At 46.0% G+C, this 21,169-nt stretch overlaps 1 protein-coding gene across 10 annotated transcripts in view; it reads left to right on the top strand.

Annotated features, from left to right (window-relative positions):
* LOC147117523 (RNA-binding motif, single-stranded-interacting protein 3) overlaps nucleotides 1-21,169 on the top strand; it is a 2,125,417-nt gene that overhangs the window by 1,882,719 nt on the left and 221,529 nt on the right. For all 10 annotated transcript variants that reach the window (XR_015078466.1, XM_085988580.1, XM_085988577.1 and 7 more), the window contains one exon: nucleotides 16,038-16,144. Coding sequence is in view for 9 of the 10 variants with exons in the window: in XM_085988580.1 (XP_085844706.1) it covers nucleotides 16,038-16,144 (107 nt within the window). In the remaining variant the exon portion in view is untranslated. The remainder of the gene's footprint in view (nucleotides 1-16,037; nucleotides 16,145-21,169) is intronic.

Below are 21,169 nucleotides of genomic sequence, written 5' to 3' on the forward strand. Positions count from 1 at the left end.
CAGACCTTTTCGAAGCCCCGGCTCACCCAGGAGGCTGGCTTCTCGGGGACAAGGGCTATCCTCTGTGCACCTGGCTGATGACCCCGGTCCGTGCGCCCAGCACCCCTGCTGAAGAACGATACAATGAGAGCCATCAAGCGACCAGGAACATCATTGAGCACACAATCGGCACGTTAAAGCAACAGTTCCGCTGTCTGGACCATTCCAGTGGAGCCCTTCAGTACTCACCTGAGCGAGTCTCCCATTTCGTTGTAGTGTGCTGCATGCTGCATAACCTGGCAATCCTCAGGACTCAGCCACTGCCACCAAACATTGGAGGACCAGCAGAGGAGGAGGAGGAGGAGCACCAGGATGGGAGGGAGGCACAAAGTGCAAGGGCCGTCCGTCAGCAGCTTATTGCAAGTCGGTTCTAGGCCCCCTCTGAGGGAATGGCTTGTGCCATTGAAAGAACATGAATGGAACCGTTCCGCAACCCCTGAGCCGGTCAAGGCAACAAATAGTTCAAAGAGCAAACAATCTGAATAAAGACACTTCTTTATTTAACAAACTGTGTGCCCTTCCCGCATGACAAAATAATAGAGAGAAACACCAAAAAAAGCAGTCAGACACATAACTGGCTCTCACAACCTGGAGACAATGATTTACAAAAGGTAAATCGTGCTTGACTAATCTACTGGAATTTTTTGAGGATGTAACTGGTAAAATAGATAAGGGAGAACCAGTGGATGTGGTGTATTTGGACTTTCAGAAGCCTTTCGATAAGGTCCCGCATAAGAGATTAGCGTGCAAAATTAAGGCATATGGGATTGGGGGCAAGGTATTGACTTGGATAGAGAACTGGTTGGCAGATAGAAAGCAAAGAGTTGGAATATACGGGTCGTTTTCCGAGTGGCAGGCAGTGACTAGTGGGGTACCGCAAGGATCGGTCCGAGGATCCCAGCTGTTCACAATATATATTAATGATCTGGACGAGGGAATTGGATGTAGTATCTCCAAATTTGCAGACGACACAAAGCTGGGTGGGAGGGTATGCTGTGAGGAGGATGTCGTGAAACTCCAGTATGATTTGGACAGGTTGGGTGATTGGGCAGAAACATGGCAAATGCACTATAATGTGGATAAATGTGAGGTTATCCACTTTGGTGGCAAAAACAGGAAGGCAGATTATTATTTGAATGGCAATAGATTGGGAGAAGGGGAAGTGCAAAGAGACCTGGGTGTTCTTGTGCACTAGTCGCTGAAGGTAAGCATGCAGGTGCAGCAGGCGGTTAAGAAAGCAAATGGTATGTTAGCCTTCGTAGCAAGAGGATTCGAGTACAGGAACAAGGATGTCTTGTTGCAGTTGTACAGGGCCTTGGTGAGACCGCACCTTGAGTATTGTGTGCAGTTTTGGTCGCCTTATCTGAGGAAGGATGTTCTTGCCATGGAAGGAGTGCAGCGAAGATTCACCAGGCTGATACCTGGGATGGCAGAAATGATGTATGAGGAGAGATTGTGTCGATTGGGCTTATACTCACTGGAGTTTAGAAAATTGAGAGGGGATCTTATCGAAACCTATAAAATTCTGTCAGGCCTGGACAGACTAGATACAGGAAGGATGTTCCCGATGGCTGGGGAGTCCAGAACCAGGGGTCATAGTCTAAGGATAAGGGGTAAGCCAATTAGGACTGAGATGAGGAGGAATTTCTTCACCCAGAGAGTGGTGAACCTGTGGAATTCTCTGCCACAGAGGACAGTGGAGGCCAGTTCATTAAATATATTCAAGAAGGAGTTGGATATATTTCTTAAGGCTAAAGGGCTCAAGGGATATGGGGAGAAGGCAGGGACAGGGTACTGAATTTGGATGATCAGCCATGATCTCATTGAATGGCGGAGCAGGCTCGAGGGGCCGAATGGCCTACTCCTGCTCCTATCTTCTATGTTTCTATGAACAAAAGAGTAAACAAAAAATGACCACGATCCTCAGCCTTCACTAAAAAAATTAACAGCATTTTGCCACACCTCCTACTTTTTGCCCTTCGAAGGCGATCTGCTTCGCTTGCGAGATTGGCCCCTTCCCACCCTGCAGCTCCTCCGCAATGGGACCCCAGTGGCTGCAGCAAGGCTGGGGGAAGGCTGCTGAGGGTCAGAACCTGAGTCGGCAGATGCCCTTGAGGGATGGCCTGGACCAGCTCTGGGCCTGGAGGGCCCGGCTGCTGACTGCTCCAACTCTGCATGGGCGGCAGCAGTCTGTCCTAAGGGTGGTGGCAGCTGCAATGGAGAAGTGACAGTGTTGGCAGCAGGAATGCTGCCATCCTGACAGAGGACAGGCACTCCCTGGCCGGACGACACACTGGCTCTCCCACGGGGCAGCACTGCAGCATGCAGAGCAATCTGCTGAAGCACAGACTGCTGGCCTGCTGCGGCGCGGCGAGGGCCCCGGCGATTCGTGCCCGATCCAGCGAGGGTGGCAGCAGTCAGTGTTTGTTGCACCACTAAGCAGTTGCGTGGAAGCCGCCTGTGCTGCCTGTGCTGCACCGAACTCCTGCAGACTCCTTGCCAGTGCAGCCATGAGCTCAGTGTGCCTGTGCTCCACCTGGGTGACCATTTGAGCGAGGAGCCGCACCTCTTCTGCGCTCACTGTAGCAAGACTGGAGGCCAGACTCTCCCTCCCGGGAGAAGGCCGCCGAGCTTCCCTAACCCCCACCCCCCCCCCCCCGCGTTGCTGCAGCCCGCTGGAGCTCCGGAGCTTCACCCTCCTCAGACCCTTCGCCCCTGCTCCCCTCCAGGGAAGACGTGTCCCCATTATGGCCATGGGTTGCCTCGGCTGAGGGTGGCACTGATGGTCCGGCTTCCTCTTCCTCCTCGCCTTCAGAATCACTCACAGTGGCAGCTTGAGGGCCCGCCTCCTCACCTGGCGAATCAGCATCTGAAAGCAGGGAGGTACAAGAGTTGCTTTAGTGTGAGGACAAGGCGGCAGCGAGGGAGGTATGAGTGCTGCAATGCACTGTATTGGTTCGATAGTGGCAAAGGATGCTGATGTGAGGCACAAGTGGAAGGAGAGAGGTCAAAAAGGTGATGACCTTACCATTGCTGTCCAGAACGGGGTCGGCATCTCCAGTGGCGACGGGGCCAATCATCCGGCCTGCCGTAACGCGCTGGACTCGCTGCTCCAGATCGCTGAGGTCTTGAAGGTGAGGCCGGCCTCCCCCGGTCCGTTGCTGCTGCCTCCTGTTATGGGCCAGCTTGCCCTGCAAGAGAAAGGACAGGCTCTGAGTACAGTGTGAAGCCCTGATCTTGGCTGCACTGCCTCCCATGGTGGAATAGCCCTTACAGTGTGAAGCCCTGATCTTGGCTGCACTGCCTCCCATGGTCGAATAGCCCTTACAGTGTGAAGCCCTGATCTTGGCTGCACTGCCTCCCATGGTAGAATAGCCCTTACAACGTGAAGCCCTGATCTTGGCTGCACTGCCTGCCATGGTGGAATAGCCCTTACAGTGTGAAGCCCTGATCTTGGCTGCACTGCCTCCCATGGTAGAATAGCCCTTACAGTGTGAAGCCCTGATCTTGGCTGCACTGCCTCCCATGGTCGAATAGCCCTTACAGTGTGAAGCCCTGATCTTGGCTGCACTGCCTCCCATGGTCGAATAGCCCTTACAGTGTGTAAAGTGCTGAATGTGCATGTGAGTTTCATGAAAGGCCCATAGGTGTTGGCTGAGGGCTGGGCACTGGGGCTTTCAGGACTCTTTGGCCATAAAGTGAGATGCACATGCAGGGATGAAGAGGATACTGAAAAGGGTACTCACCCTGACAACCCGAGTGAGGTCGTTGAACTTCTTCCTGCATTGCACAGGGGTCCTAGGCACCATGCTGCTGGAGGTCACTCTGTGAGCCACCTCCCTCCAAGCTTTGCGATAGTCGGTGGGCAGCGGCCTCCTGCCACTGTCCGGAAACAGGATAGATCACTTGCGCTCCACCGCGCCAACCAGAACCTGCACTGAACCACTGCGCTCGCTCCCTGGCCCTCTCCATGGTCCTAGGTGTTAGAATGCGGCAGCAGGTCTGTCCAGGCCGAGAATCAGGGCTCCGATGTGCAGGGTGTGGCTGCAATCCAAGATCGACCCTCCCCTTTAAGAGCTGACCGGCACCAGCGTGTCTGCGTGCAATCGCTAACTGGCCGCACCTGCGCTGCGCCAGCCCTCGGTGGTAGCGCCTCGCTTCTCCGGCTTAGCGCCTTAGGACAGTCGTGCAGCGCCTGTTTTAGCGCTCCAAGCACCTCCTGGGGCGAAGCAGGTCAATTTAGCTGTAGGTGGTGATAATTTGCGCCGGGCGCTAAATTTCGCACCCGCTCGAGTATAACGGCCCAAACATGGTGATACTGAATTTCTCCCCCCATCTGTTCAAATCAAATGGCACATCATAAAATAACCCATTTGCACTCTGGCATTGATTTCTATTCGTGTTGTGCCAACATTGATACTGATACAATTAATATAGAGTTCTGCCTATATTAAGCTTTATTATAATTGGATGTATGGGCTGCCTGATAGGCTATAACTTAATTGAATTAATTTCTGGTATTCAGGTATGTATAATTTCTCAGTGCTTCATGACATAGTTACTATCTGTTAGGTAAGTGCCTAGATCTTGCATTTTACTGTGTTGAAAGTACCTCCAAGAAATGTAATGCTGCATCAGTACAGCTCTGTTGACTCTGAACTGAAATGCTAATTGTTTTAACATGAGAAGTGCTGGATAATGCTGCTGATGTCAGCTCATATTGATATAAGAAAATCAATTTCCAGCAGATTGTCTCACATTGTTCATTTTGCCAACTGTAGTTAAGTAAAAGGCAGGCCTCACATCAGTGACAGTTATAGTATAATAGCAAAATACTGCGGATGCTGGAAATCTGAAATAACAACAGAAAATACTATACAGTTATAGTATACTGCTATCAATATGAAACCTGCCTTTCATGTGCAGTTTTTCACTTTTTAAATGAAAATTTGGACAGATGCTGCATTGCTGTTCTGTTTTCTACAGATTGAAAGTAGTGCTTGTCCTACCAGCTCTTTTGATAGCAGAACATTCAGCAGGACTGCAAGTAGTATTGCATAAGTTTGAATGCATAAATGCAGAGTCTAAAACTCTCACTTCATGGCTGTGCGTGTCCTCTATAACCTCACATTCCTTGCTTGCACCATCATGCAAGCGCTTGTGGTATTATACCCTTACCTGCACTATAACCGCATTAGAACACCCTCACCAGAATATGTTATCTTTAAGGCAACAGAGCAAATATGTCCACATTTTAGAACTATCGATGTTGAGCAGTAGTGCAAACAATTGATAGTGAATCGGCAGCCCATTTAATACCACATCCGATTTTCTTTTCTATTGAAGTCAATAGAAAGGGAAAGACTGCAGGTTGCAAAATGGATTGCCAATTTACTATCAGCAAGTTTTGCGCTACTGCTGTTGATCAATTTTGCCCCTTTGGAGTTTTTGAACTGAACCTAAATCCTATGGACAAAGCTTCTCAAGAAAGAGAATGCATATAGGAGCTGGTTCAATGATTGATTTTCATTTGTACTAACCTAACAATGCAGGATGGCTTTGTGAAAGTATTGAAATCCTATTTTAGCGAATAGAAAGGAACGGAGCTTTTGTGATGGTATTCAAATCTGATTGTGGTACTGACTGAAGGGTTGCTGGGACATGCATTAGATACTGAAGGGGTTATCACCTTACTTTGTGAAAATAAACCATTCAGAATTACTATTCAGATACTAAGGGATGGCCAATGTGCAAATTGGCTCACTCTAGGGGGAATTTTAACCCCAAAAAATGGGTAGATTGGGGTCGGGTGGGAGGGTAAAGTTTTAAAAATCTGAATTCCGACCCCAACCTACCCACTGTCGGTTTTAATGGAGACGGGACAGGGTCGGGTGGTCACTCACTCCTAGGAGGCAGGTTGGCACTTTAATTATTATAATCAGGCTGCATGCCTCATTTTGAAGCTCTAATTTAAATTTAACTGTGGGTGGGCGGGTTTCCCTGGCCTCAGGGAACCCGCTAACTAAAGGAAGGCGAGGACTGCTGCATCCAGGAGGCAAGTGCCTTTCCACTTACCTGCTGGATCCAACATTCCTGCCTTGCCAACTGCCCGCGATCAGACCCACTCCCCGACCATTCTGATCTTCCCCCGATCTTTCCCCCCCCCCACCCCCTCACCCTGAGGCCTCCGACTCCCACCAAGAGGCTACCGATCCCCTCTACGGCCTTTGATTCCCACCTCTGGCTCCCCCTCCAACCTTCAGCCTTCTGAGATTTCCACGATCTCCATCCTTCGACCCCTCCACGATCTCCATCCTTCGACCCCTCCACGATCTCCATCCTTCGACCCCTCCATGATCTTCATTCTTCGACCCTTCCATGATCTTCATCCTTCGACCCCTCCATGATCTTCATCCTTCGACCCCTCCACGATCTTCATCCTTCGACCCCTCCACGATCTCCATCCTTCGACCCCTCCATGATCTTCATCCTTCGATCCTTCCACGATCTTCATCCTTCGACCCCTCCACGATCTCCATCCTTCGACCCCTCCATGATCTTTTTCCTTCAACCCCTCCACGATCTCCATCCTTCGATCCTTCCGCGATCTTCATCCTTCAACCCCTCCACGATCTCCATCCTTCGACCCCTCCATGATCTCCATCCTTCGACCCCTCCACGATCTCCATCCTTCGACCCCTCCACGATCTCCATCCTTCGACCCCTCCACGATCTCCATCCTTCGACCCCTCCACGATCTCCATCCTTCGACCCCTCCACGATCTCCATCCTTCGACCCCTCCACGATCTCCATCCTTCGACCCCTCCACGATCTTTTTCCTTCGACCCCTCCACGATCTCCATCCTTCGACCCCTCCACGATCTTCATCCTTCGACCCCTCCACGATCTCCATCCTTCGACCCCTCCACGATCTCCATCCTTCGACCCCTCCACGATCTCCATCCTTCGACCCCTCCACGATCTTCATCCTTCGATCCTTCCACGATCTTCATCCTTCGACCCCTCCACGATCTCCATCTTTCGATCCTTCCACGATCTTCATCCTTCGACCCCTCCACGATCTCCATCCTTCAATCCCTCCATGATCTCTATCCTTCGAACTCCCCCCGATCCGCCCCTCCCTCCTCTCTGCAGCCTGATGCTGCAAGCGTACCCGCCCGACAGCCAGCCATCCAGCCTCTCCACCTGGTTGGCTGCGGGTGGAAAACTGAGAAGCTAAATGTTAGTCAGGCCCTGCCATTAAATTTGGCAGGGCCTGAGGGAAACCTGTTCTCCCGGATTTCCCGGCCACATTGCAGCCTTCCCACCACCCGCTCCCTAGCCGCCTCCAAGATAAAATTCCGGCCAAATTGAACTGAACAGTCTTACTTTTCAAAGATGTGTGGCAGATGTTCAGCTGGTGTGAAAGTGAGCCACGATTCTTCTGTGCATGCTTTCATCTTTGTCCCACCTTTCAACCATGGTTTAATTATTGGTGCAATACATGCTGTCATTTCTGAATGAGTTTGTCTCCATCCATAGACAACAGACATTTTGTGAAAAAACGTTACTTTTAGCAACACTCCACTATGGGAGACGTGTACGTCGGATTTCTCTGTGCACTGCTGGCAGGGAGCCGTGCCTGCCTGTCACACACATTGGGAAATTGCAGGCATAATATGTACATCTGGCAAGTGAGGCTTCCCGTCAGAAGTGCGTACTTGGAAAACAGGCCCATTAATGTTACAATTCAGATAGCATTATATTTCTTGTTGAACTATATAACCACAGTCCAGTCCTTGCTCAGTGCAGGACAATCTCTTTTTTGTGCACAGTATTTAAGCAATTGCCAATACTGCTTCAAATGTACACGGAAGTGTTATATTTGAATGGACTTGTGCACAGCCTTCACTGCATACAGATCTGAAATTAAAAAATGTGGCCACAGATGCACATTGCAACTGAGTGCAAAGAGATCTGCTCAATTTTACATCGGAATTTATAGAGGAGAAAATCAGGTCCTTTAAGTGCATGAATAAATCAGACGCTGGAACATAATCCTTCTGATTAGCTCACAAGCCTTTGGTTTTGTAAAAAGTCCCACTAAGATTAAGTTTACAGAAATAAATCAGGCAATGGACTTTTCCTTCTCATATCACTGACACTTATGCTAATCTTTTAACCAGCACTGAGAAATCAGTAGAATACACTGGAAATTTTGTATTGAGTTTGGGTGACTGTCCAGCCTCAATTTTTAATGTATTTTTGAATGCAGACTGAGAATAATCCAATGTTTTTTGCCTTGCTGCATGGTATTAGTTCTCATCGTGGGCACTGTAAGGTATGGTTGTCTTCATTAAAGGAGAAACATCAGCTTTTACAATTGATTTAACTAAATTAGGTCAATGGATCTGCCTTGCAAAATGCATTGAAAGTGTTTACAAAATACTGTCCTCCGTATTTGGAGTCTTCAGTTAAAATCCAGTTTGAAAGCTAATACGATTTCTAATTACTCCATCAGGCTTCCACAACAGAGATTGGAAGTGTCAGTGGCTAGTGCAGCTGTCTTTGTGCTGGTGTAATTTAGACTTTACAGTTGGCGCAATCCAGCTAGTGACATTTAAGCTGTCGGTATCTTTAGCTGGCCATACAATAGATGTCCTGTGATTTTTAGTAATATTGCCTTATGGAAGTACTGTAACAAAAAATGCCTGCATTGTTGGGGGACTGGGGCGGGCTGGGGTTGGAAATTCAAATATATAAGGTATATATATTGGCCAGGAATTTCCTGAGGTGGGGGGTTCTCCTGATTAGTGGCTGTAACTTCGGTGACCTTTCGGTGATAACTCCACTTATACCGTTCTGAGCATGCTTAGTCAACATTAAGGGTTCTGTAGATTCATTGCAAGGTAACTGGTTCAGTGGCTTTTATTTAATTTTTTTTTTGCTTTCCATATTGTAATTATTCCTGCTTAGGATCTAGCTTTGCTGTATGTCATCCCTTCATTGAGAAAGCAGGCAGTATTGTATTCCCTGCCTCTCAGAATTTTCAAAAAAATCACATTAATAAATTAGCATACAGATCCTTTTGTAATATTAAATACATCAATCTGCCAAGCGCAGTATCTGCCTTCTCATTCATCTCATGTTGACTTGATAGGGGAGAAATTCGGTATCACTCCGTTTGGGGCGCAATTATCGGCCGGGCGCAAAGTTTAGCGCCTGGGGCTAATTATCGCCTCCGACTGCAAACTTGGCTTCTATCTGGAGGTGATTGGAGCGCTAAATCAGACGCTACACAGCTCTCTTAAGGCGCTAACGCCGAGGAGCGAGGCGCTAACGCCGAGGAGTGAAGCGCTACCTCAGAGTGCTGGCAAAGCTCATGTGATGTCAGTCAGCAGTGGAACACAGACACACTGGTGCCGGCCGCTTCATAAAGGGGAGGGTCGATCTTGCTCTCCATCCACACCCTGCTCATTGCAGTCTTGAATCTCGGCTTGGCGAGACCTGTACATTAAATCTGCTGGAAAGAACAATGGAGAGGCCCAGGGAAAGAGCTGAGTGCAGTTCCCACAGTCTCTTCTAAATCGATGCAAGGAAGGTCAAATCAAAATGAACCTGCAAAGTACTGCTCAGTACCCAAAACTCCTTCACACAGCATTGAATCACTCCAGAAGTCAGTCTCTCCCTCTCTCTCAGAATGCGTGGTGCAAAAATGTCGCCGACAAAAAAAGGCAGGAAGTGGTCGCCTTTAAATTACGCTCCCCCAGTCCCTTCCCGACTGCAAAACGCTCCCCTCAACCTGTCCTTGCTAGCGGCAGGTGGTAAGGCAGGGGGCGCCACTCAATATTCGGACACGGGTGCTACCGGGGCGTTGCACGATCGACTGATGTCACGATCTGTGGGCTCAGGAAACCGTGATGGTAGTGTTCAGCGCTGCTGCGAAATGTCTGGTCAATTTTGCGAGCGGCACAAACATCGCCGCGCCCAGACGCTAGTTGCTTTGCGCCCCATTAGCGCCCTAACAGGAGGTGCAAAGCAACTGAATTTTTCCCCCAATATGCCTTACTGGATGCAGATCACCTGGCTTCAGCCAGAGGCTCTGCTGGTGTCTTTCATGATATCATTTGGCTACTGCTTAAATTAGTACACAATAAAGGTAAGAAATTCAACTACCCAAGAGATTACTTTAACTTATAGATTCCAGGCACGGTCCAATAAATCAGAAGGATAAAAGCTCACAGAGGAAGACACCGAGATTGTCGTTGTGTCTTCAGCCCCTGCCACAAACTCCATACCCTCGCCACTGATTGCATCCCCCCTCCCCAACCACTAGCTTAGGTTGGACCAAATTGTTTGCAACATCAGCAACCTGTTTGACACTGAGTTGAGTTTCTGCCCCCATATCCTCTCCATCACTAAGACTAGCTACTTGCACCTCTGTAATATTGCCCGTCTCTGCCCCTACCTCATCTCACCTTCTGCCAAAATCCTCATTCATGCTTTTGTCACCTCCAGACTCGAATATTCCAATACGCCCCTGGCTGGCCTCCCATTTCCCACCCTCCATAAGCTTCAGCTCGTCCAAAACTCTGCTGCCCATATCCTATTTCGCACCAAGTCCCACTCAACCATCAACCCTGTGCTTGCTGACCTACAATGTCTCCCGGTTCCCTACTGCGGCAAATTAAAAATTCTCATCCTTGTGTTTAAATCCCATCATTGTCTTACTCCTCCCTATTTCTGTAAATTTCTCCAGTCCTACAGCCCTCTGAGAATTCTGTACCCTTCGCCCCATCAATGTTAGCCGTGCCTTCAGCCATCTAGGCGCTAAACTCTGGAATTCCCAACATAAATCTCTCCGCCTCTCTACCTCCCTCTCCTCCTTGAAGACCTACCTTAAAACCCATAGGGTAAAAATTGGGTAGCACCCCCTTTCGCCGGGGCGCCCCCATGGCCGAGTTTCCCAGGTAGTGCCCCGAGAGGGAGCAGGGGCGCTACTGGAGGCACCCCGCAGTCCTCTTGTGGCGCTGTGGCATATTGCGCCGCGGTACTGTAGGCCTTCCTCCCCTTATTAAAGGGGAGGGGCCTGGCACAGCGCGTCCCGGCGCCCAGCTGGGCCACCAGGGATCGGGAGTACCGGCAAACAAACCCGGCACTCAAGTGGAGTGCCGGGCTCACGGAGAGCAGCTGGCACCCCGCGGGGGGGCTTCACGGGGGCCGCGGACAGCAACGGGGGCAGTTGCTGGCAGGCGGCCAACAACAAAAATGGCTGCCCACCACCTCCCCTTTAACTAGTGCCACCCTGGCCGCAGATAGGCCCCCTTGACCCCGGCGGACATAGCGTCCAGTGGTAAGTCGGGGGGCGAGCGGGGCATCGCTAACTTCCCGCTGAATTTCACGGGAGGCGTTAGCGGCGCCGCGCCCAGGCGCTAGTTGATTTGCACCCTGTTAGTGCCCTCTTATGGCGCTAACGGGAGGTGCAAATCAACCGAATTTAGCCCCCCATGTCTTTGGCCAAGCTTTTAGTCTACCAAGGTTTTAACAACATGATCTGGGATTCAGAACCACCAAAGATCAGGAGCCAGATGTATAACTTGAAAAGGGCTAAGTTCAAATTAATTAGAGAACAATCTAAACAACATGATTGGGGGAGTTTGTTCAACAACACTTTAGTAGAGGTCAACTGGAACACCTTTAAAGGCATAAAATGTTGAGCATGCAGGATTAATGCATAATAACCAGCAAGCTCAGACTAAACAGGGATGACCTGAAGTAGTTTAATCAAACACATCAAAAGTGAAACAAAGAGGGAAAATGGCCTCTATAAATCCTGCAGGGAGAAAGGGGATGGGGTTCACTAAGAGGAATATAGGAACTTACAGAAACGTGTTACGGTGGTAATTAGAAGGACAAAGATATGCAATTAGGAAGGCAAATTGTATATTAACCTTTGTTCCAAGGGAGTTGCAGTATAAAAGTAGGAAAGTCTTGCTGCAATTATATAGGGCCTTGGTGAGACCACAGCTGGAGTATTGTATACAGTTTTGGTTTCTTTACCTAAGGAAGGATATACTTGCCTTAGAGGGGGTGCAATGAAGGTTCACTAGATTGATTCCTGGGATGAGAGGGCTGTCCTATGAGGAGAGATTGAGTAGGATGGACCTATATTCTCTGAAGTTTGGAAGAATGAGAGGTGATCTCCTTGAAATGTATAAAATTCTTAGCGGGTTTGACAGGTTAAATACTGAGAGAATGTTTCCTCTGGCTGGAGAGTCTAGAACTAGGGGACATAGTCTCAGGATAAGGGGTTGGCCATTTAAGACTGAGATGAGGAGAAATTTCTTCACTCAGAGGGTAGTGAATCTTTGGAATTCTCTACCCTAGAGGGCTGTGGAGCCTCAGCCGATGAGTATATTCAAGACTGAGATACATTTTGGGCAGTAAGGGAATCAAGGGTTATGCGGATAGGGTGGGAAAGTGGTGTTGATGTAGACATTCAGCTAGTATCTTATTGAATGGCGGAGCAGGCTCGATGGGCCGTATGGCCTACTGTTGTTCCTATTTCTTATGTTCTTATGTTCTAAACCTAGAAAAAGCATTGCTACAAACGCAAAGCATAACTATAAGAACTTCTTTCAATACTTCAGCGGTAAGGGGGTAATCAGAGAAGTGGTGAGAACCTTAAAAGATGCAAATCGGGTCAAAACAGAGGATGGGCACAAGATAGCAAATATTCTGAATGATTACTTCCTCCTAGTATTCACAAGGGAAGACATGAGTGACATGCCCTCCCCAAACAGAGTTAACCCAGGCAAAACTAATGACATCGATGCAAATGAAGTGGAAGTCCTAGAAAGGCTAAGGAGGTGCAAAAACAATCAATTCCCAAGGATAGATGTTATTTATTAAAGAGAGGCAAAGGAGACTAGGGATGAGATTTGTGAGGCATTCACAGTCATCACGAGGATGGCATTGGACAATGGGGAAGTGCCAGTAGATCAGAAACAGTCTAAAACTGCACCCATATTCTAGAAGGCTGATAAATCAAACAGAGGCAACAACAGACCCATTAGTACTACTTCTAGCCTGTGTAGAATAATGGAATCAATTATCAGGTGTAAATTTGAAGATTATCTGTACAATAAAAACTTCATGAACAGTCAGAAGGTGATGATCCTGACTGACTAACCTGCTTGACATCCCTAATGGACTGCGATAAGCCCTATCTAGACTTCCAGAAGGCACATGATTGATTGTTATTTAAGCTCAAAGCTGTGGAGATTCAGGATAAATCTTGGGTATGGTTTTTGGCCCAGAAATTCGGGTCAAGGGCTTCCCGCGGGTGTAAGCCCCCGACCTGCACTTACCTTGCGCGCCGGCCATTGAGCTGTGGGCCCCCGTGGAATTCCGATCCTGGGCCTCCTCCAACTGCCGGCGCGCACTGCTTGCGTATCCCAGGGGCGCAGTTAGTTCGATGCGTCCCCTGGGATTACGTGGGCCATGGGGAGCCAATCGGAGCAGGGAATGCTTCATTCAGAAGTTTGATAGGAAGGGCTGTCAAACTTATAAATACTACAAGCCCCAAAACATCACTAAATCATCAAATAAATTTTAAAAAATCATCACATTTTTTAAATAAACTATAAATTACATGAAATAACTATTTTAAACAATTTAAATTTTTGAATTTTTTTTTTAATTTTCTAACGGGGCTAAAAATAAACTTACCTTTCTTCAAAGTATTTAAAAATAATAAACCTGTGGAAAAAATGTTTTAATTTTAATTAATTCACCACTTACCTTGTAAAAAGCAGGCCTTGCGACTGCTTTTTATATGTGTAACTTCAGGAGACTTACCCCCCTGAGAAAACCTGCAAAAAAAACGTAAGTTTGATACGCATGCGCAGCCTCTCCTGTTTCCCCTCGGTCTCTCTCGATGTTTCCCCTCGGTCTCTCTCGATGTGTCCCCTCTCTCTCTCTCGATGTTTCCTCTCTCTCTCTTGGTATTTCCTCTCAGTCTTTCTCGATGTTTCCATCTTGGCCTCTCTCGATGTTTCCTCTCAGTCTTTCTCGATGTTTCCATCTTGGTCTCTCTCGATGTTTCCTCTCAGGATTATTATTATTATTATTATCATTATCAGGATGCTGCTCAGTTGGGAAGGTGGGGGTGGTTAATGTTATTACAAAGCTGCTCATTTGGGGTTGGTATTTGTAGAGGAGCTGTTCAATGGAGAGTGGGGTGCCAGTTATCCAAAATCTGCTCACTTGGGCCTCCAAGTTATAAACCTAGTACTGGAGCCAACAGATACATGACTTTACGCTGTATTTGACAAGAACACAAAAATTTCCTAATTTTAGCTCTTTGGAAACCTATAAACACTGGCACTGCAAAACCTTACATAATCCCATCTCGCTTTCCATTATTGCCTAATTAATACATGCTATTGCTGTATATAAAGTCAGCCACTGTGAATTTGACCTCTAAAAGACTATCCTTTGCACGTCCGACAGAAGGTGTAGCTTCAGAAAGATGGCCAGGATACGAGGTAGTCCAAGATTTGGCATGTCTTGTCTAACCAATGCATCAATAACTGAATGCAATACTAGGATATGTTCAATTGAAGTTAAGCAAAGACAGAATTGCAATGACCATAATTACCTGAAGTTGTTGCACTACCGAAAAAAAATTACACTTGGACTAATTTTGATGTTTTAAACAACATCATGTTTACCAAACTTTTGGGGAGGGAAAAGAGCCCTACATCATTTTTGCCACGATGACACCATGTGCAAGAGACACAGTGATACATTCTGATGTGATTTATGTTGTTGTGTTAATAACAGAAAATGCTGGAAAAAACTCAGCAGGCCAGGCAACATCCGTGGAGAGAAATTAGAGTCAACGTTTCGGGTCAAAACCCTTTATCAAGACTAAAGAGGCACAGGGAATGAAATAGATTAAGAGGCCGGGCTGGGAGAGAACAAACGAGAAGAGACATTAAGAGGTATTCAAAATGAGGCGAGATGGTGATAGGACTAGTGGAGACAAAAGACAGCTCTAGATTAGGTGCGAAATGCGCTGGCAGAATGGGAGACAGCTGCCATGTGGGAGAGAGAATTGTGTGTTTGTAAACAAATGGAGGAAGGACTGTAAGCAAATGTTCATAAAGTGGAATGCACTTGACTTTTTCACTGGGTTGTGTGGTATAATGGTGGAGGTTGGTTTGCTTGCAATTTAGTCGGCAAAATGGGGGGTTCAGCAATCAATTCTATAAACTAGCTAATAAAACAGACAGAAAATGACTGCTTGTATTTACAAGATATTGACAAATCATCGAAGTGGGTCCATAAACTATTCATGAAATTGTGTTTGCGCTTATGTTAATGGTTCAGACTTTTGGCTTCATGTATACACTGAATGTTTTGAAATTTCAGAGCCAGTCACTTTCTGGATCTGTGAATATAAAACTATTTTACAAAACATAAGTGTGATTTATCATCTTGTGCCAACTGTATTCAGAGTAGGGAACAAAGAAAGCAGCATTAACTAGCTTCCTACAGATAGCTGAATAAACTTGAACTCAGAATATTCCAGTTGTAAAGGTGCAGCACAATTTGACAAATAATCTGTAGCAAGTGGCATTGCTCAAAGATATTTAGTGTATTTTTCATACTATACATATGGAAGCGCCAGCAGATTTATCCAGAAACACAGGTGGGTAACCCTCATCTGCCCTGTAGGACACCTTATCTTTTTTAATATTTGCAGGAATTTGTCAGTCATGGGCGTGGAATAATCTAAGTTCTTGTACTCCTCACCCATGTTTTGAAGTTTGAGCAGTACACACGGCTGTTGGCCCCTAGCGTGAAGGGGCTCAGACTATCTGTTTTAACAAGCTGTACTTCAAAAGAATTCAACAACACAAAAAAAGTACTTCTGCTGATATAATCACTTCACTGTTGCTAATGTGGCCTTGGCTGTTTGTCTTTTCAGCCCCCAGTGAGCCTTTGCTGTGCAAATTTGCTGATGGAGGGCAGAAGAAAAGACAGAATCAAAGCAAATATACACAAAATGGAAGGCCGTGGCCCAGAGAAGGAGAGGTGAGTTATTGTAAAAGTCTGAAGTACTGAAAGAAAAGAGATTGTAAGGTCAGTGCTAAGAGACTATTATATATTCTTCATCTATTTTTCCCTCCAGAGACTGGCAAAGGTAATGTTAACGTATTTGTTATGATGAATACAAAATATGGGAAGGCAGCTGATCCAGCACACTAATAATTAGTCTATTGATCGAACTGCTAATTTTGGGAATCACTAATCACAAATCAAAACCCGTCACAGAACTGTGGCTATGCAGGTTCCCTTTTCCAGGCAGTGTGTGTGGTTCCTTAACAACCATGATAACAATCATTAGCATCTGTCACTCTGCTTGAAATGGAGGGCCAGCTGACCAGGTGCATCAGACCTTCTTGAAAGTAAACTGTAGCCTGCAGAAGGATTATTCTTTGTTCACAAAAATAAAGTAAATTGCAACACTCTTCCATGTTTGTCTGAAACAGCCATTATGCATATTTGTAATCCTCTCCAATTCTGATCATCCTGAGGATGCAAACTTGCAAAGAATAAAATCAACATTTGCTTTTGGCCTTAATTGATCTTCCTAGTATGGAAAATTTAAAGGGACTGTCTTCAGGAGCCTTTGATAAGTCTTTTTTAAGGAGAGGGACAAGAACCAAACAGCCATTTGGCTCTTAAGGCAAGATGACATCACAGGCAAATGAGACAATGATGCCTTTCACTATAATTTATGTTGCTGCATGTGTGTTCATGAGCAAATGACAAAAGTTTTCCAAATGCTCTTTCATGAAGAATAGAGACTTTTTAAATATTGCTACATCCAAAAATAATCAGCATTATAAAATGTCCTTCATAGCTGAAAATCAAGTTAGTATTTTGCATGGACAGAAAAGGACCCAATAGTCACTTTAGTTTCACCCTATGTTAATTCTGAAGAGTATTCTGCATCAGTGCTGAATACAGTTTTATACCAGTACAAGTGCAAGGTGTTCCAGTGCCATCCTTGCTTCAAGACCTTGGGTTTGAGCCCAGACCAGGGAGATGGCACACAAGCCTCATCTCTGGTGACTGTTAAGAGTCCTAAGTGAAGTACGTTTGAACAAACTTCAAACTGATTCCCAGTCGATCACAAAAGTGTCGTTAAAGTATACAGTTAATATCATCTTTATCAAAGTTTCAAATGATACCTCAATCAGCCTAGACAGTTATGTCTGTGGGGTGTTTGACCGTGGGTCATCGCAACTACACCTAATCCTATTCTCGCATGGCATCCACTGTATCTACTTCCCAATACAAGTCAATGAAGAGTGACCAGAAGCAGGAACCCTGGCTGATATTTCCCTTTCCTAAACCCAGAGGCACTGAAGGCAATTGTGGCCTCCATTGAAGACCAGGGATTGAACTTGGAGCCATCTAGTTTGTATGGCGTTTTGAAATTTTAAATGATGTTTCTCTACTCTTAAACAGCATTGTGCACATGTTGCAGAGGCACAGATTACTGCAACAGAATCATTTAGTTTAGTGCCACCTAGTGGAGTTTGTGTCTGTGTTATACTGCTTGTTTGGCTGTGTTCACTTTAGGCCTTTACAGAAAACCCAGTTTCAGGCGGTGCTCCCATTGTTGTGGGAGTTTAGGGAGAGATATTCCGGAACTCTTGTAATTTATTAATTTGAGGCACATGCAGTTCAGGATGACAGCTAGCCAGGTCAGTTTTTTGAAAAGACAGCCTGGTTGGCCAGCAATGCATTTATTAACCACTGTCCTGAAAATCTTTGCCAAAACGAAATAAGTAAACAAATTTAACAAAATAACTCCATGCATGCAACTGAGTTTTGCTCTTGAAGGGACTGTCAGTGAACATTGATGTTGCTCCTTAAAAATAGCCATGAACATAGGAATTTTTTTCTGAGGGGGGGTAACAGAAAATGTAACAGATTGGATTGTTTATAGGAGCAAAACAACAAATTATACATTTAAAACAACTCTAAAGGCATTAGATTTTAATGTAGTAGCTGTGCATGTTTTTTAAAATGTTTTTTGTTTCCTTCACATGGCTCTCATTATTCTCTGGCAGAGAGGGCAGACAGACGATAGCTCCCAGGCCTGTGTTTTTGCCGTGGTGTATGTTTCACTGGGATAACAACAGAAGTAGGCCTTGAGCTCCTTGAGCCTGTTATTCCATTCAGTTAGATCATGGCTGATCTGTACCTCAACTCCATTTACCCATCTTTGCTCCATAACCCTTGATACCCTTACCCAACAAAAATCCATCAATCTCAGTCTTGAAAATTTCAATTGGCCCTCAGCATCCATAGCCTTTTGGGGGGAATGAGTTCCAGATTTCCGCTACCGTTTGTGTGAAAAAATGCTTCCTGATGTCTGAGAGTGGCCCATGGGTGTCTCAATGTTCAACATTCTAAAATATTTAAGAAGGGATATATGCAGGTGATCATGTGACATTAATTTGATGACCTCTGTGACATGGCAGGATAGCATGTCTGGTTTAAAAACTTTAACATAAATGTGCAAACCCAATTTGCAACACAAAACAGCATGTTATCTGTAGTTGAAGGGCTATCTCCATTTATTTTCAGTATTTCCATTATGCAGCACTGTACGACAGGGTGACATTTTGCAATTTCTGTGCATAGGATGAACCTACTTGAAATGATAAAGCAAACAGTCCCAAAGGGTCCTGGTATGGGCTCTGGGTCACCAGTCCCACCTTAAACCCAGCGCACGATGACCTCGCCACCTTGCTTTGTCCTGGATTCCCAAGCGATCAATCACATCATCTGGTGCAGTTCTGAACAGAGTTACCGTGCTGAACCAAAAGGAGTGCGCACATAGACTAACCCAGAAAACCAAAGCAGAACCCAGGGGAGTACTGGCGGTGCTTACAAAGACACGGCAGATGTGGCAGCTGGTTCCTGTGAGAGGACATTGCTTGATTGCAGGAGGACAGTGGGAAAAGAAAAAATAGATGGGAAAGGTTACAAACCAACATTTTTCTTGATGGACTACCACTGAGCTTACAGGGTGGAGAGCCTGCAGGATAGTCCTTTTTGTTTACTTTCCCAAATAGGAACAGCTGATTTTTTTTAATACAGAGCTCAGCACTTGATGTTAGCTTAATCTAAAGGTATTCAGATTAGAGTACATTTGGAATATTTTCAGGATTCACTGACAGGATCTAAATTATATTTAAAATCATTTGTAAGATTGCCATCACAGTGCTGCTGTAAACAACATGCCATGCTCTCACTGTGTGTCAACAATGACATGCAAAACAAAACTCTCGCAATAAAGTAGAACAAACACTGTTTCTAGCACTCTAAAGGGGGGTAGTGCTATATCAATTGAATGGATTCTGCTCGGGAAAACCTTGCAGGAACCGTGAGCTACTATTTTAGTTTAACTAAAAGTTGTGGAACTTTTTGCCTCTAGTTTTTGTAAAACTATCTATTATGTCCGTGTATAATTGAGACACGGACTGCAGGAGTTGATTATAACAAGTCTTTACTGAATGGAGACAACCTGGAAACTGAAACTACAGAAGCCTGCTAGGGCCTTTTATACAGGGGTGGTCACTGCCGGTACTGCAGTCTGAGACTAGTTATTCCCTTAAAGGTACATACACAACAGTTCCTCCCCTTTTAGATAAACAGTACATAACATTCATTTAACAACTAAATAATAACTAATTACAATTACAATTACAGTTGCTAGATACATTGGTTGAAGTTAAGCAATTATAAGTTCAGTTTTTGAGGAGGCTTCCTGATTCTGTCTGGATAACGCCTCTTTGGGATATCAGGTTCTTCTGGCAAGGTTGAGTCAGGATCAATGTCGTTGTTTGGTTCGTCTGCTTCCAATATCACCGATTCTGCGGTAGATGCAATTGGTACTTCGGTTTCATCGCCAGGTGTATCAGATCGTGGTGTGGAGTTGCCGTTTTCCAGTGACTCTAGAATCTGGTCAGCATGGCGTCTTACAATGCTCTCTCCAACGTCCACGGTATACATTAGAGGTCCTTGCTGTGTACAGATCGTTCCTGGCTGCCATTTCTCTGTGCGGTAGTCCCGGGCCAAAACTGGTTGACCTATCTTAAAACTCCTGGTCGGCCTTTCATTCATATTCTGAAACTGCCTGTTCTCCACATCTCTTCTGACGTTTGGCTTAACCAAATCCAAGTGGCATCGTAGTCTTCGATTGAAGAACACCATGGCTGGAGTTTGGTTGGTAACCGCATGTGTCGCATTCCGGTAGGCAAACAAGAAGTTATCCACCTTGTGTTGTAGGGGTATATCTTCATTACACATTGCCTTGATAGCCTTCTTGAATGTTTGAACAAACCTCTCGGCCAATCCATTAGTGGCTGGATGATATGGGGCGGATGTGTAATGCTTAACACCATTGTTCTTTAAGAACCTCCGGAACTCTTCAGACACAAACTGTGGTCCATTGTCAGAGCAAATCTGTTCAGGCAGCCCATTCCTGGTGAATATGGTTCGTAAGACTGTGATAGTTTTTTCTGTGGTGGTTGAGGACATTTTTATTACCTCTGGCCACTTTGAATGTGCATCCACCGCAATTAAAAACATCGAGTCCATAAAGGGACCAGCAAAATCAACGTGCACCCTTTGCCATGGAGATGAGGGCCACTCCCATGGATGTAGAGGGGCTTGTGGTGGGGCGTTTTGGACCTTCTGGCATCCTGTACAGCTCTTGGTCATCTCTTCGATTTCTCTATCGATTCCCGGCCACCACACAAACGCTCTGGCTAAGTTCTTCATTTTTACCCCTCCCAGATGACCCTCATGAAGCTCATTGAGCACTCTATCCTTCAATTTGGGTGGAATTACTACTCTGGATCCACACATCAAAGTTCCTCTGCACACTGACAGCTGTTCTCTTCTCGGCGAGAATGCTGGCAGCAGTGGTTCGCCATGTGCTGGCCATCCCTTCACCGTTAAATCATAGACCCAGGAGAGTGTCGGGTCATTTCGTGTTTCCTTTTCTATGTTTGCATTCGTCACAGGGAGACA

The sequence above is a fragment of the Somniosus microcephalus genome, chromosome 5, assembly GCF_052327205.1.
Source record: "Somniosus microcephalus isolate GS21.2 chromosome 5, FLI_Smic_1.0, whole genome shotgun sequence".
NCBI lineage: Eukaryota > Metazoa > Chordata > Chondrichthyes > Squaliformes > Somniosidae > Somniosus > Somniosus microcephalus.